This window comes from Hippoglossus hippoglossus, chromosome 19 (assembly GCF_009819705.1).
Source record: "Hippoglossus hippoglossus isolate fHipHip1 chromosome 19, fHipHip1.pri, whole genome shotgun sequence".
Classification (NCBI taxonomy): Eukaryota; Metazoa; Chordata; class Actinopteri; order Pleuronectiformes; family Pleuronectidae; genus Hippoglossus; species Hippoglossus hippoglossus.
Window position 1 is genome coordinate 5,090,057 of NC_047169.1, and position 15,535 is coordinate 5,105,591.

Here is a 15,535-nt window from a genome sequence, read left to right on the forward strand (position 1 = left end):
TGAGGATTACCCCAGATTAGCGGTAAGATCTGCCCTCGGATTGGTCCCACTGAAGGCATGCCACTTGGCCAGCTCAACAGGTTGCTCGCTTGGACTTACACCTGCCCAATGATGGGTCTCGGGAGCCGTGGTCATGACTGTGCGACAGCGGAGTCCTGAGCAGAGCGCGGCCTCTTCTAGGATGTAGATGGTGAGGAAGCTGTTCCGTCAACTAAATGTGAAGGGGGCCTCGGCTGCAGGAAGTAGTGATGGGGCTTTACAAAGGGCCGCGGCTGTTGGACTTTGCAAAGACCCCTCTGTACCTCCAGTTCAACAAATATGTCCTGACGGGCTACCGGCCGGTGTCCTCGGCTCAGGAGTGCCTCAGGAGTCTCTTCTACATGCACAATGAGCTGGGAAACATCTACACCCATGGTAAGTGCAGAAATAACTGTGCACACACTTCAGCTCTCGTGGTGTCAGTCCTGACCAAATTTAAAATATGTTTTTAAAATGACCTTTAAAAATACGTCTCAGTTAAACACGCTGCACAATGTTCATCTCATCTTTGCACCCAATTAAAATACTCAGCGGATGTACAAATAAAACAGTTCACAAATGTGCACTACTCTCACTTGCAGCCAGATAAGTACACTTGACAAGGGTGTGTAATGAGGATAGGGGGTATTAGCCATAATCTGCCCCGGGAATACCTGCCATGGAAATATCCTCCTGTCAACTAGGTCCTCAGAGGTTTGTGTTTGCCCGACACTTTTCAGCTGTAAATGCCCCTAAGTCTCTTCAGCAAAGCATCCTGGACTCACACATGAAGCGTAACTGCACGTGAGCTAAGACCCATGCAGACTTCTGAAGGCATCTCCTGCTTGATCCATTTTCTTTCCTTGGCTATCCCCTAAGACCATTAAGACTAACGCTCTTACTCAGGGGAAGTGAAGGGCATTAGTGTTGGAGCGTTACTCTGGGTTTCCTCTGTGCATCAAGCCAACAGCCACATCTTCCACAGTGATCCTGATAAAACACTAACAGAGGAACGGTTCCTCATATTGATCCGAAAATGGCGATGCATCTTTTTAACTGTTACAACTAGAATGTTGGGCTTAAACTAGACAACTAGCACATATCTCCACCAAGGGTCAACAGTAACCTGACGTTCAGTCAAAAGGCACCAAATTGAAACAAACAAAGCAATCAACAATTGGACAGGTGTCCTGTCGGCAGTAACCATAAGAAGATACCACTCATCTTTTTCTTTGAGGTTAAGAATGAAACTACTTTGTGTAACTGTCTCCTGTAAAAATGTAAACGAATTCAAACTGTTTTCATTTCCTTATCTTCTTTCCTCCCACCTCAGGAATCCCCTTTTTCCTCTTCTTGGTGCTAATGCCTTTCAGCATCCCCTGGATGGAGGTGGACAACATCTGGATCTGCCTGGTGCACTACCTGGCCTGTCTCTGCCCCACCGTGGGCTCATTGGTCTATCATGTGTTCATGAACCACGTGGGGGGAGAACACGTGTACGACACCCTGCTGTCCCTGGACATGTTCGGGGTCTGCCTGGTGAACACCCTCGGTAGGTCGTTCAAGTCTTAGGGTTTTTTCAGTGACTGCAACGACCTTAAGTTTGGTCGGTAATATTCAGAGCAGTTTTTCAAGTAAAGCAAATTACACGGCTCACTTGTCGTGACGTGGTAAATGCTAGAATAACTACACTGTGGTTGTTTGCAATATAGACTCAAATCAGGTCTGCAGAGATCAAATATCAAGAGTCAAGTTCAAGCCAAGTTTCACATCCTCATTTTCATGACTTCAAACGTCCGACTCCTGTGGTAATAACAGTCAATAATATCCGGGTTAGTTTCACTGACATGGTTTGTTTTTTGGTGCATCTTCCCTTTTCTGTGTAGGAGCACTTCCCATCATTTACATCACCCTCCTGTGCTACCCCATCATACAACAGGCCGCCCTGCTGACCTACATCCTCCTGTCGGCCTATGGTATCTACTGTGCCACCACGGCCCGCACCAACGTCCTGCGCCTGCAAGCTTTCATCTGGCAGGCTCTGTTCCGCTTCAGCCTCTTCCTGTTCCGAGTGTACGGCAGCGGGGTGGGCAGCCCCAACTCCCTGCGCCTCTTTGTCATCATGGACTCGCTGGCTGTGCTGGGAGGGCTGGTCAACATCATCCAGATCCCCGAGCGCTTCAGCCCGGGCCTGTTCGACAACTGGGGCAACAGCCACCAGATAATGCATGTCATGGTTGTTTGCTCCATCATCTACCTGCACTGGGGCACCCTGGAGGATTTAGCCTGGATTAAGACCTACCAGTGCCCGAATGAGGGTTAGGGTTATTCTGGGTGTGCCAAGCAACCATGAACTAAACGCTGATAGAAATGAGATTAAGTTTGAAAAGAGAGGCGAGTTGAGTCAAAATGCACTTTAGTCCTATAGCTGCTGAGATTCTTCATGAGGGAAGTTTATGATTTGACATTTTGCGAGAGAAGAATAAAAGGACCTGACTGTTGTAACTGTGAAACTCATATCAATTAAAAATCCTGAGCTTACTTGATTTTTAGTTTGTTGAAATGCAGTAGTTCTGGGTATTTTTAACCCATAACCAAAATAGATATTAAATGGACAATGAAATTATTATATGTAATAAATTATATTTTTCTATCTTGTTTCAGCTTGTTTTTTTTTCTTCCATGCATGATGAGAATGATTTTGTGACAAAGTGAAATAAGTCGAGTGGTTGAATGCTTCTGTTGTTTAATTGCAGAAAAGATATATTGTATATACACCGAAAAAGATCGGTTAATTTATTGCTGAAAAACTGTTTTGAAACTCATTTGAAACGTGGCAAAACATAACATTCCTTTTCATTGGCATCCTTGTGAACTGAGAGCTCTGCGACTTTAGTCAAGCCAGCACCTTCTCAAACACAGTCACCTCAAACCAAAAGCAGCATTCTCATAATGTGCAATTGTGGCCACTTTAGAAAATTAATTAAGTCTGAGAGACATGTGCAGTAAAGGTGGAAAACATAAACCATAACACAGCAGCGTCAGTGTTTTATAACACACTTGTTTTCTCCGGGCGAGCGTGCTGCGCTGATCAGTCTTCGTCAGAGCTGGTGTCGTCCTCTGGCTCCGACAGGTCGGCGATGGGAAACCGCAAGATGGCGGCCACTCCACTCAGCTGGGTCAGCTCTGAGGATGCAGACGGAGATAAATCAAGAGGGGACGACACCAGCGGTACAAAGGTTGACTTAATGTTTTAGTAGAGAAGTGCAGAGGGCGTAGCTTCTGTCCGTCCTTTACTTCCTGAACTGAGAGCGACATCGACGGAGAAAGTCACCCCATGTGTGGCGAGTGCTTTTGTTTCAGAGCGATTAAGTGACACCAGTAAATCCCTGTTCACAACTGGTATTAGCATTTGGGATCCGATCTCACTTCCCTGTTCTACATGCAAATAATCACATGCGTCATTTGTGGTCACGAAGACAAATGTGTGTTGTTTTTTAGCCAGAATGACTTTACAGATGTGTCTGATGATGTTTGTGTGTCTGCGTGATTTGACAGTATGTTGCTGGGTTGTTAATCAGATGATGAAGGATTGTGTAAGTTTATATAAAAAATGTAACTTATTAATATAGATTGAATAACAATTTGAATAGTTTGTATTACTTACGTTCACCAGACACATGAAGGCTCGAGAACATTCTGCATGAAAAAACAAAGGACAGGAAAAATGTCAAGTTTTGTTGTGTACTTCCTGGTGAATGATAACATAGGGAGTCTTTTGGAAGATCACTGGTACCTGACGGTGCCGCTGTTGTCTCTCACACTGTCCACCAGGCGGACGTAGCGGCTTCTCGTGGGGACGTCCTGATGTCTGCATATACACACAAAACATGTGACTGTGTTTAGATCACAAACAATCTCTTGCCTGACCAGTTTAAAGCCAATAGAGGTGCAGGTGGGTTTTATTCTTCTGGCATAAGAGGGAAATAAACAGTTCATTCCAGCTGCAGCCAGTTCTGTCAGTAAAAACAAACTGTCCCCTGCTGTGTGTATTTAACATAGATAACCTAAAGATATCTGGCAGTGACACCTCAGAGCATGTACCTGAACAGGTTGTCACTTATCAGCAAGGTGTCGACGGCGAGACCTTCAGCAGCTTTCTCCACATGGGCCAGTCTGAGAAGATGCAAAGATACGAAGGTTGTTGGTTCATCAGTGAGAAGGAATGAGGCTTCACTGGGTCACGGTCTACGTCACCACTCACCCATAGAAAGCTCTGTCTGGCTCATGCTGGAGCATCTTGTAGAAATCCTCCAGGGCTCTCACCTCTCCTGCTGCCTGCATGTTACATTTCACACCAGTTAACACAACAATAATAATATATCTAATATGTATTTACTGGACGATGTGTAAAACAAACTGATTTACCTTCGTATCAGACAGTCGACTTGTCACAGAGGGATCAGAGAGGATTTCTACAAAACACCAAAACACATTGTACTAAGTTTACATGTTCTGATAAGATTGTATTGTGTTATTGTCAGAGTCCATCGGCTCTTACCTTTTAGTGAGTACTTGTGACCTGATGACGAGTGCACCAGCATGAATTTGGGGCGATTCTCCAGCAGGAGCTTGTTGTCCTGTCGCACTGCCTCTTTATAGAGATATGCAATGAACTGGTCCTTCACAAACCCTGGACTGGCAACAAGGATGCACTTCACCACTAGTGGAGGACGAGAATTCAAAATTTGAACTTCTCATGGTAGAAAACCAGCAAAAATGTTGATAATAATAAACCACAATTGTGCCACAAAACTGACAGACACAGAGTTAGATGTGAGAGGAACAAATAAAAATAAAGGAGAAGAGTGTGATGCAAAAGAGGAACAATGTATGCGAGTGCACAGCAGCCTTACCATCAAAATTGATGTGGCGAAGGATCCCCTGCATCACAGCCTCATAGAACCTCTCCAGCGCCTGCAGACAGAGGGAAAAACTGTCTGAGAGATGATATAAATATATATATAAATATCTGTTGATCTTGTTTTATTAAAAAAAACACAAAAAGGGCTGTCCCTCAATTAGGGTTGACAGACGGACACACTTCCTTAACCCGCCGACTCCCTGTTCCATCAATCTGTCCACCATTCCTTCAGCTGCCTCTCTTCATAATTCAACCCTCTATGACTCACTGTTTATAGCGACCCTCTCTTTCCTCCTCTTTGCTTTGGAAAGGTGGAGCTCATGTTTCCGTGCAGTGACGTACCTTATCGTGCTGAGTGCAGCTTCCCCGTCTCTTGCGCGGAATGGTGACCTCCACTTTCGCTCGGAGCAGAGTCATGGCGGGGGTCACCAGCACCAGGTTGGCCAGGCCCTCCTGCATGACCACAGCTGCCACATCTGCCTTCTGTGTGGCATCACATGCCTGCTCTAAATGTTAAGAACAAACAAGGCAGCGATAAATAGATCATCTGGTGGTTGGTACTGTATAAACACATTTAAACTGTCTTGGTGGAAAATTACAGCAGCAATGACTCAATAGACCCCCACTCCATCAAATACATGAGGCCCATCTGTCAGCTCTTGTTTCACCAAATTCTGTTTCCATGGCAACACACTGTACTTGGTTATGTAAAAAAAATCTAAATAAGGACTGTGGATTTTCTGTGAGAGAAAACCCACTGAAATGTCACCCTGTCAGTCAGGATCAGCTGGGATGGATCAGACCAGGCTGAATAAATCGCTTACCGATTCTGTCCAGGACGACGCTGTCCCAGCTCTTTTTAGCCAGAGTGAACTTCCTGTTAACTTCAAGCTCAATAGTGTGGTAAGCCCCCATCTGAAGAGAGAGGAACACATTATAATCACATCCTCTCATTTTAAACAGAAGTTAACATTAAGACCAAATGAATACTAAACTTTTTACAGTTATAATAAACCCTCAAATAGAAAAATTGAGTTAAACACACTTATCAGACACTATCTATATGTGTAATGTTTGATTTGAAACGTCTACCAATGTGACACAGCTACAACTGAATGTTTGCAGACCTTGACATACTGGTTCTCCTCTAAGTTAGTGCCCTTTACTCTCAGCCGACAGGCCTGGGAGTCAAAGTCGATCGTCTCCACACATAAGGTGAGAGTAGTGCGGATTCTGGAGCTGCCCACGCTTCCGGTGGTGGACTCTGTCTGCACCTTCCTGTAGGAGCAGGGGGAAAGGGACTTGATTTGTGATGCTGATGACAAGTTGTTTGAGTTTTCCAGACCAAAGCCCAGAGTGATACGCAGGAGGAAAGGGTGGAGGGAAAGAAAAACATCTGAAGGACAATCGCAATCATCACAAACACAGACTGAATCTAATAACAGACGCTTTATTAAAGCTAAACTGGACACTGTAATATAAGCCTTACTGGAGTAACCTGCATTAAAGTTGACATAACATTGAGCTGCACCTGAACCGACAGTGTCTGCTTACTCATTTTCCTAGAATAATAATATAATAGCTGGCTTCATTCTTTGTGTTGGGTGTGTCTTGGGTTCATTGCAGTGGTTGTAATTAAGCAATGGGCACTAACCCTATGCCATGATATCCTACAAATGCACACAGTGACAGAGCAGCATTTTTAATGATGACTAACTCAGGGAAGAACAAAGCAGTGGTTAGTGAAACAGGTCTAGCAGAAAGATGCTGCACTGGAAAAGTAGTGTACGTGGCTTCACGTCACGTTTGCGTGCGAGAGGTCAGTGGTTACCTGATAGTGGAGGCTCTCAAGCTGTCCCCGACTTGCAGCAGGTTGTAGGTGTGCCACATGTCCTCCGCCTCCTCGGGCATCAGAGTCACCTGACTGGAGAAACACATGCAGTCAACTAAACAGCTCCTGTGTTGACGTGACCATGAAACTGTGGATGTCTGCTTACTTTAAAAAGGATAGTTCACCCAAAAGTGAAAGTTCACTCATTATCTACTCATCACTATGCCGATGGAGAGGAGGGTGAAGTATTTGAGTCCACAAAACACTTTTGGAGTTTCAGGGGTAAACAGCGTTGCAGCTAAATCCAATACAATTGAAGTAAATGGCGACCAATTCTTCTAGGTGTAATTTGAACCAAGTTTTTAGCCTAAATTTGCATGTCTGCACCACAGGAGCAGTATGGAGGCATTTCATGTTTTTGCCATTTACTTCAATTGTGTTGGATTTGGCTGCAACACTGTTTATCACTTAAACTTCAGCAGTGTTTTGTGGACTCAAAAACTTCACCCACCCCCCCACCAGGATAGTGGTGACTAGATGATGAGTGTATTCTCATTCTGGGTGAACTATCCCTTTAAGATAATCCACATTATTTGGGGGTAAGATGGCTCAGGAGGTTTGTTTTGATGACACATTGAGGTGTGTTAGCTCATGAGTTACTGAAGCAGTAGCCACATAGTCTGATCGCTCGCGCAGTGATATATTGTGTTATTATCTGTATATATTAACGATAACAGGGACTGTTTCCCCCCCACGCGTCTCTGTGGGTGCAGCTCGATGTGAGCTAAGTGGACACATGTACAGTCAGCTGGAAAGAGGCATGCTGGTTAGCTTGCTAGCATTAGCCGTTAGCCACTCACCCGGCATTGTCTTTCTCAATGTCTTTGTGCAGCAGCTTCATGGCTGGACGGGTTGTGTCTCCGTGTTATTACAGTGAAACACGCGGGTTAACGTGTGTCCGGCTCATGTTTGTGCGGAGCCGAAGTCGCCGACGAGCCGAACCATCTCCACAATGAATCACTCGATGTTGTCAGGACCTGTGACGACACGTCATGGCGTCAGTTCTCCCATCTTGGTCACTTCCGTGGGTGTCGCTCCTGCTGCGCCACAAATACACAGCGATACACGCGCCGTTTTCTGACTAAATGAGGATAAACGCGCAGAATCTGACGCTACGTAACAAAATCATCCATTTAAATCCAGCAAAAATGCGAAATAAACCCGAGATTCGTTGTTCTTTTCCACGGAGCGGTTTGAGATGAGCAAATGCTGACGGGCGTTGCGCTCAGCCAATCGGGGAGAACGGCGGGCGGTGTAAATACCGCCCACTGGCTAAGCCGACCAATAGGAGCGAGCGAACCGCCAGCCCACTTCCGTTCATCCTCGCTTTTTCTGCTAACGCTCCCTTAGCCTCTTTTTGTCGATGGCATGGTGCTGCTAGCTTCGGCTGAAACGGCGTCTTCACGGGAAATCACGCACATTTAACGTGAATCCGGACATGTAACGGGGGAGTAACTGACTTAATGCGGTTTTCTGAAGTGCGCGGCCCGCCATCACGTCTTTCTACGAGCCAGCGCCTCGCGTTTTTGAGGTTGCCATTTCTGCCCCCAAGGTTAGCTAGCTAGCGGGCTAACGATAGCCGATTAACGCTGAAGAGAGAAGAGAGAAAAAAAAAAAAAAAAAGCTAACGTTTTTCAGCTCGTTGGTCCCGGTACGACGACTCGAACTCGCAGAAGTGACCAGAACCCGACCGAGTTTGAGGATTAGCATGGCCGAAGCCGACAAGTTGAACATCGACTCCATTATACAGCGTCTGCTGGAAGGTAAGAGCCAGAGTATCGGTCGATATCTGTTCACCGAGGTAGCCATCTTAGCTAACACAGGGAGGCTAGACAACGGTGCCCCGCTCCGGCTTTCGCTCAGTGTCTCTCCTGCTTCCTGCTGAACCACCACTCAACGTGTTTTGAATTAATAACAAATCATCATCTGTTGATCCAACGCGCACGTTATGAATATTTAAGTGTTTATTGTGCTCTGCTCCGGGGGAAAGTGTCCACTCGCTAGACAGAGTTGGAGTTGGGTGTTAATCCTGAATTGTAGCACGGTGCCTCTGATCGGTGGGTAAAATGGAAAATTACCAAGTGGGTTGTGAAGTTATTTCACATTTGTTTGTGTTGGTTTTGTCTGATTCGTGGTGGTGTCGTGTTTTTTTTGCTTGATATTTACATCCAGAGGTTTTAAAGGCGGGCTCAGAACAAAACACCATTTTACTATAAGCTCACTTGCCTCAGAATCCTGAGCTGATCCAGTCCTCGTCTTCACGGGGAGTTTCTCAGTTTTACACTTTTATTCCTGCTTTATTCTTCGATGTTAGACCAAAGTTAACAACACCCTGTGACACAAGACATGAAGCATTTTAAATATTCACTTCAGGCGTTTGCAGATTATTGTTGCAGATGAGGGCAAAACAATCACTCCTTTCAGTCTTCAATATGGACACATTTTTATAGATTTTCAAAATTTGCTAGTCCAGCTGATGAACTGAGACAAAAACATTCAGCTACTTTGATAATCGTTTAATAATTTTGCTCCATGACAGTAAACAGATGGTTGTGAACTGCTGATCAAACAAGTTTGTAGATTTCATAACATTGGGGCGTAAATTGCATTATTTACATTCGACACTTAAACGAGAATTCACCTGTAGGTTTCAGCCACAGATTTTATGATTATGGTTTTGAGACATAAAGGTCATAAATGAATATTGAGCAACATGCTCGTGCTCGTGTTAACCTTCCAATGGCGAAATGCCTTATTTTGCAATACGTGAACTCACGGAAGTAAAATTCAATGTATGTACTCGTAAACTGTAGAAACGGGGAATAACAATATACTTTAATGTTTCCCGATGCACCGTTTCTCACTCTCTGTCCATTTCTCTCTCCCAGTGAAAGGCTCCAGACCTGGCAAAAATGTTCAACTGACAGAGAATGAAATCCGTGGTCTCTGCCTCAAATCCCGGGAGATCTTCCTCAGCCAGCCAATCCTGCTCGAACTCGAGGCGCCACTCAAGATTTGTGGTGAGGCTTAGTTGTGTTCTTGAGAGTTGAGGGAATTCTCAAATTTGGTCACACAGCTTTCACTAAGACCATTAGATGGCTGTTTTTTAGAGTTTTAGATTAAGAGTGCTTGAGTATTATGAGAAATCCTAAACATGCTATCATTTTAAATGTTTCAATTGCAAGTGAAGTTTCAGGATCTAACTTAAAAAGAAAAACAATGTTTGAGTTCACAGGACAGCCCGCAGTGTGTAGCGGTGACCTTGCCATGTAATTGCAGGACTGAAGAAACGAACAGATAATATAGGCTTGTCTGCACAGTGCTGTTTTGCACTTCTAGTCTCCTGGGACTCGCCCTCCTGTGTCATTCTGCTGATGCCAGTTAATGAGGAATGCTAGTTTAAAGGAACAAGGAAATTTCAGGAACAGGCCAAGTTTGCACTGCAATCAGAATTACCACCATCCTCACCCTAAATTCAAGCTTGCACATTCAATTAGTTGTTTCATCATCATAAAAAACGAGTCAAGCAACACAGGAATAACAGTGTTCATCTTAAATTATGCATTGGCAACAGCCGATTGTTGTGTATTATTGGTGTTGCTGTTAATTTGCAACGTGCCAAGTGTTGTTGTACCTTTATCTGACTCCCTTACCTTTTGTTGTGCTCATACACACGGCGTGATAATCACCCCCTTGACCAGCATTGCGGTTTCCACTCTAACACTGCTTTTCTCACCAGGTGATGTCCATGGGCAGTACTATGATCTCCTGAGGCTGTTTGAATATGGGGGCTTTCCACCAGAGAGCAACTACCTGTTCCTGGGGGACTACGTAGACAGAGGCAAACAGTCCCTGGAGACCATCTGCCTGTTGCTGGCCTACAAGATCAAATACCCAGAAAACTTCTTTCTGCTGAGGGGAAACCACGAGTGCGCCTCCATTAACAGAATATATGGCTTCTATGATGAGTGTAAGTCTTGTGACATGCACACAGATACAGACATTAATCTTACCACTGCTGTCAAGTTACCACTAGATTTATAAAAGTACAAGGCTTAACTTAAAGGCCTCAGAGTAATGCAGGTCTTTTGCAAATGTAAACACTGAAAGATGAGATCAATTATTTATCAGTAAACAAGCCCTTGTGTTTGGTTAAGTGGTGCATGTTGAGCCACAGTATTTGGAATAGCATTATTTGCATATCTACTTAATTTACTTGTATATTTTGGTATTATCTTTAAGTGTTTAGCACCTTTTTTACATTCAAAGTTATTTTATGTTAAACGTATTGTCCGTTTAATATAAAAAAATGTACATTTAAAAAAACAAACTTTGACTAGTTGCTGATGAGCAAAAATATCTTCCTTGTTTATGTCACCTATGTGGTTGTCAGCATTTTATTAACGTTAACAAACATGCCCTTCACTTTAAGCTGAGTCTACAAATGTAGCCTCATTATACTTCAAAAATCATAAGAAACACTAAATAAATCATAAATCTGACTGAGCTGTTCCTTTTAAAGCTGATAGAGAATCTGGCTCATTAGTCAAACACAGATAACCTCTCAGTACACCAGGCTCTGGGCTAAGGAGCATGATCAGGCAGAACGGGCAGTGATTAATCACATGCCTTTCTCTGTGGTTCACACAGCCGGGATTATGTAAAATGTTGTTTGAGATGTGATGCAACATGTGCAGCGGCTGTTAAGGTTTTATGGCTCCTGAGATTAGATTGTGACAAAGTAATTGTGTTTCCTTTCACAGGTAAGAGGCGATACAACATAAAGCTGTGGAAGACCTTCACCGACTGCTTCAACTGTTTGCCTGTTGCCGCTATTGTTGATGAGAAGATCTTCTGTTGCCATGGAGGTATCCTTATCAAACAGTTCATTTGCCTTCTATCCTCAACACACACACAGTCGCCTCTGCTCTGTTGTTGCTGTCAACACCATAGTCAAAAGCCTTCAGGACTGTGGGGTCTTTATTTGCTGTTGGAGTATATTTAGATTTATTTTCCCACGCATAAGCAAACTTCCGATTATATCTTTTTTTATTTTATCTATAACATATCGCCTGGCAACACTTTAAAAAAGCAAAGATTTAATATACCTTCACAAAATAGATTGGATCGTGGACATAGCCAGATAACATGGGAACCGAGTTGCCACAGACAAGGCCTTTGTAAACATTCTGGCTTTAACACAGTTCATATTATGAACTAAAGATTAACCAGAGATTTTCCAATCAACAATATAAGCTTTGCAATTTAAAGGGATTTAAAGACAAGGCTAAGTAAAGAGCAAACAAATCAAACCGCTTGTTTAAGAAACACGAATAACAGATATCATGTATTTTGTCACCAATTTGACTTCTTTAGCAGTTCAGAAAATAGTATAATAACAAAGACCAGTCACAGTTATCTAATGTCTGTGAGAGACACGATACAAAGTATGTAAACAGGCCCTTGTAATCATGAGGGTAGACACAACCGCCCTCTTCAAACACGAGGTTTCATAAGACGGCTCACAGATAGGATATTGTATGTTTGCTTGGATTTGTTCTGCATATTGCAGTTGAATCCCCAGCTCATATATATTTTAATCGCAGTAATTTTATACACTTGGAATCGAAACAAAAAGTCTTTATAAAATTTAAATAAAAGCTTTTTTGTGTCTCAGGTGATCATAATTTTATATAGGCGCCATAAAACCATTTCTAATGTTGACACAAGGCACAAATGTGTCGTCATGGGATTGGATTTGTATCATTTTGCTCAGACAAGGCCTTCGTCTTATCAAACCACTTCTGTGATGACTAGTTGCCTTGGTTGTCACATGTCAGACCCGCCTCATTTTTACAGTTAAGATAAAAACGAGCAGTAAACCTAAATCCAGGCCTCAGAGCATGAAGAAATGTATCGTACGTGTAGAATCACAGACACCTGAGTTCAAGTTTTTCTGCTTTCTGACTCCACACATGTTTTCCCCTCCAGGCCTGTCACCAGACCTCCAGTCTATGGAGCAGGTGCGAAGGGTCATGCGTCCCACTGATGTGCCTGACCAGGGCCTCCTCTGCGACCTGCTGTGGGCAGACCCGGACAAGGACGTGCTGGGCTGGGGCGAGAACGACCGCGGCGTCTCCTTCACGTTCGGCGCCGACGTCGTCACAAAGTTCCTCCACAAACACGACATGGACCTTATTTGTCGGGCCCATCAGGTCAGCACAAGAACGTGTATTCTGGGGATGTTTTTTTAAAGTGGGAGTACAAGGTCGTAAAGAAAGAAACAAGCACGTAAAATAAAAAGTAAACCACCCCTCTTCCTTGTACCTCTTTTATCTGGTAAGCTTTGGGTGTGGAACTGAGAGTCAACGCTTGTGTTGTGGAGGTCCAGATGTTTAGTGATGTTTTGGGACAGTAAGGTGGAGCTGTAGCGAAGTGGGGTCAGCTCAGTTTTACTGGTGGCAGGTCGGCAGAGCGACCATTAGAAATGTATTTTCTCTCTTCATAAGTCCATGCTAAATTCCAGTAGTATCCCCGTAAGGCTAAAAAACCCATTCACTAACCTGTGTTGTATCTGCTTTCAGGTGGTTGAGGACGGATATGAGTTTTTTGCAAAGCGGCAGCTGGTGACGCTGTTCTCTGCTCCTAACTACTGCGGAGAGTTCGACAATGCCGGAGCCATGATGAGCGTAGACGAGACCCTCATGTGCTCATTCCAGGTAAACAAGAGACCCCAGAGAAAGTTCTAACTCTGATCCCCGTGGCCCACCGGATCTATACTGGCAAAAATGAATGATTGCACTTTGCTTTGTAAAATGGCGACATATCTGCTCTGGTGACAAACATGGCAAGAGGCATTATGTTGTCTGGTTGTGCGTCTTTCTGTCGTGTTCTTATGAATGCGATGTTGCAGTCAAAGGTCGACTTTACAAATGTGTCTTTGGCCATAACTCACTAACTTATTACCCATATTAAATTCGTTCCAAGTCTTCACTACACGTATGATGAGACGGACATTGTTGTAAACTGCAATCTGACTGCTTGGCGTAGCTGTGAGGCTGTAATTCAGTTGTTGTTGTTGTTGTTGTTGTTTTTTTGCTCATTTTGTCGTCTTTGTTTCCCAGATTCTCAAACCTGCAGACAAGAAGCTCTTCTACGGTGGTGGAGGGGGAATGGGCTCTGGCCGCCCAGTCACTCCCCCAAGGAAAGCTAAGAAATGACACGAGTAGTTTGCCCTCGACCTGCGACCCTTCCCTCCTGCCCTCTCTACCTCTCTTCTCCTTTCTTTTCACCAAACAGCCAGAAATCAAACCTATACCCAGGGCTTTTTTCCTTTTTTATCTGTACTTCTTAAAACATTTAATGTTATGAATTGTCTGAATGAGTGCGTGCGCAGGCGACAAACGCGTCCTCTGCCGGTGAGCATTAAAATCATGTGTGCACGTGTACATTTTGTGTGAGAGTATTAGAGATTTATACTTTCCCCTCTCTCTTACCACTCTTCCCGTGGAAAGGTTGAACCACAGTGTCTGTCTGTACAGTAATTTTGACTGAAGAAAGCAGGGTTTGGGAGACAGTGGGAACATTGCTGGACATGAATTTTAGCAGCAAACCCTGCCAGTAGGTGGCGTGTGTGTGTACTTGTGGAGGGGGGGGAGTATTTTGGTTTTTTTTTCCCTGTCCTCTGTACTGTAAAATCTCAAAACACAGGTATGTGCATGTGAGTGTGTGCGTGCATGTAGAGTCTTGTCTCGGCCCGAGCACGGCGTCTCTGAATCCTCGGAACAGGAAAGAGCGTTTCACCTTTTCTCAGGCGAGCAGGCACATGATTATTCACTCGTGCACGCACACATACACACACCACACATGCATATGACTCTCCAGATTCATATGAGCCAGAGCTGTAAAAACCCCATACAGTTTAGGTTTGTACAGATTTGATTACTTGAAAGAGATTTTTTGTGAATTCGTTTTGTAGTCTTTCATCAAGTTGACCAATAAAGCGAGAATCTGAGCTACAATGATGACTTGTTTTTATTGTAAACCTGTATCTGATGATATAAATATGGATTTGTTATTGATCTCCTGCAAGTAGCTGTTTTTATGTCTGGTCACAGTTACTCAAACTACTGGGAAGTAACTGCTGATTATCAATAGTATTCAAACCCATACTTCTGGCGTATGATATTGGATAGTATTTGACAAAAAGTAATAAGTATAAATTCACATGTTTGATTTTTAAACATTCATGGGGTTAAATTATTGATTGTTATTTAATCCTCCCTCTTCAGAGTTGACTGCGGTCAGATTTTATTTCTTTACAGGTCTGAAATAAAACCTGCTGCAATAACATGAAAATATGACCTTATGTAAGGATGCATAATAAAAACTGAAATTTCCGATAGCAAAATGAGTTTTAAATGTATTATTTCATGGTTACACTGCTTCTTTTGTCCAAATGTATTCATATAATTACCTTCATAAAATGTAATATTGAGAAAAACATTGAAGTCTTGACACTGTGGCTTAACTCAGTGATAATTACTTTTTTACTGGGACAACAAACATCCATCAACGTCACTGTATTTGTGGCAATTGCAGCCAAAAAACTAATTTCAAATTGTCCCTTTGCATGTCCAGGCAATACAAATTCTAAAATATTCTAAAAATGCTTTAAAAATGTTACTCTGTTTATACTTTGC

General features: G+C 43.4%; 3 protein-coding genes across 4 annotated transcripts; 2 read left to right on the forward strand and 1 right to left on the reverse strand.

The window, feature by feature from the left end:
- Positions 1 to 172: 172 nt before the first annotated feature.
- LOC117752758 (progestin and adipoQ receptor family member 4) lies at positions 173 to 2,640 on the forward strand. Its single transcript, XM_034570368.1, has 3 exons — positions 173 to 414; positions 1,352 to 1,570; positions 1,905 to 2,640. The coding sequence occupies exons 1-3, from the start codon at positions 249 to 251 to the stop codon at positions 2,339 to 2,341; spliced, it is 822 nt and encodes a 273-aa protein (XP_034426259.1). The 5' UTR covers positions 173 to 248; the 3' UTR covers positions 2,342 to 2,640.
- A 99-nt stretch (positions 2,641 to 2,739) lies between these two features.
- Positions 2,740 to 8,060, reverse strand: pelo (pelota mRNA surveillance and ribosome rescue factor). The gene is made up of 13 exons (XM_034570351.1): positions 7,634 to 8,060; positions 6,774 to 6,866; positions 6,070 to 6,220; positions 5,767 to 5,857; positions 5,285 to 5,448; positions 4,935 to 4,995; positions 4,580 to 4,741; positions 4,447 to 4,493; positions 4,283 to 4,356; positions 4,123 to 4,194; positions 3,815 to 3,889; positions 3,686 to 3,717; positions 2,740 to 3,204 (listed from the first exon to the last, which is right to left on the reverse strand). Exons 1-13 carry the CDS (start codon positions 7,672 to 7,674, stop codon positions 3,110 to 3,112), a joined length of 1,158 nt encoding a protein of 385 aa, XP_034426242.1. The 5' UTR covers positions 7,675 to 8,060; the 3' UTR covers positions 2,740 to 3,109.
- Positions 8,061 to 8,119: 59 nt separating this feature from the next.
- On the forward strand, positions 8,120 to 15,243 carry ppp1cab (protein phosphatase 1, catalytic subunit, alpha isozyme b). Of its 2 annotated transcripts, XM_034570353.1 has the most exons (8): positions 8,246 to 8,385; positions 8,472 to 8,596; positions 9,722 to 9,853; positions 10,573 to 10,803; positions 11,597 to 11,701; positions 12,825 to 13,048; positions 13,418 to 13,552; positions 13,958 to 15,243. In XM_034570353.1, the coding sequence occupies exons 1-8, from the start codon at positions 8,297 to 8,299 to the stop codon at positions 14,051 to 14,053; spliced, it is 1,137 nt and encodes a 378-aa protein (XP_034426244.1). In that variant the 5' UTR covers positions 8,246 to 8,296; the 3' UTR covers positions 14,054 to 15,243. The 2 variants fall into 2 exon arrangements, with proteins under 2 accessions (XP_034426245.1, XP_034426244.1); XM_034570354.1 differs by having other exon boundaries at positions 8,120 to 8,596; positions 13,958 to 14,854.
- Positions 15,244 to 15,535: the final 292 nt, after the last annotated feature.

Bases quoted from the DNA above. Each gene is read 5' to 3' on its own strand.
- LOC117752758 (XM_034570368.1), top strand. From the start codon at position 249: ATGGGGCTTTACAAAGGGCCGCGGCTGTTGGACTTTGCAAAGACCCCT. The intron at 415-1,351 runs GTAAGTGCAGAA...CTCCCACCTCAG, and splicing joins GGGAAACATCTACACCCATG to GAATCCCCTTTTTCCTCTTC. The intron at 1,571-1,904 runs GTAGGTCGTTCA...TTTTCTGTGTAG, and splicing joins CTGCCTGGTGAACACCCTCG to GAGCACTTCCCATCATTTAC.
- pelo (XM_034570351.1), bottom strand. From the start codon at position 7,674: ATGAAGCTGCTGCACAAAGACATTGAGAAAGACAATGCCGG. The intron at 6,867-7,633 runs GTGAGTGGCTAA...GTGTTTCTCCAG, and splicing joins ATTGAGAAAGACAATGCCGG to TCAGGTGACTCTGATGCCCG. The intron at 4,195-4,282 runs GTGAGTGGTGAC...GCATCTTCTCAG, and splicing joins CCAGACAGAGCTTTCTATGG to ACTGGCCCATGTGGAGAAAG.
- ppp1cab (XM_034570353.1), top strand. From the start codon at position 8,297: ATGCGGTTTTCTGAAGTGCGCGGCCCGCCATCACGTCTTTCTACGAGC. The intron at 8,386-8,471 runs GTTAGCTAGCTA...AACGTTTTTCAG, and splicing joins TTGCCATTTCTGCCCCCAAG to CTCGTTGGTCCCGGTACGAC. The intron at 10,804-11,596 runs GTAAGTCTTGTG...TTCCTTTCACAG, and splicing joins ATATGGCTTCTATGATGAGT to GTAAGAGGCGATACAACATA.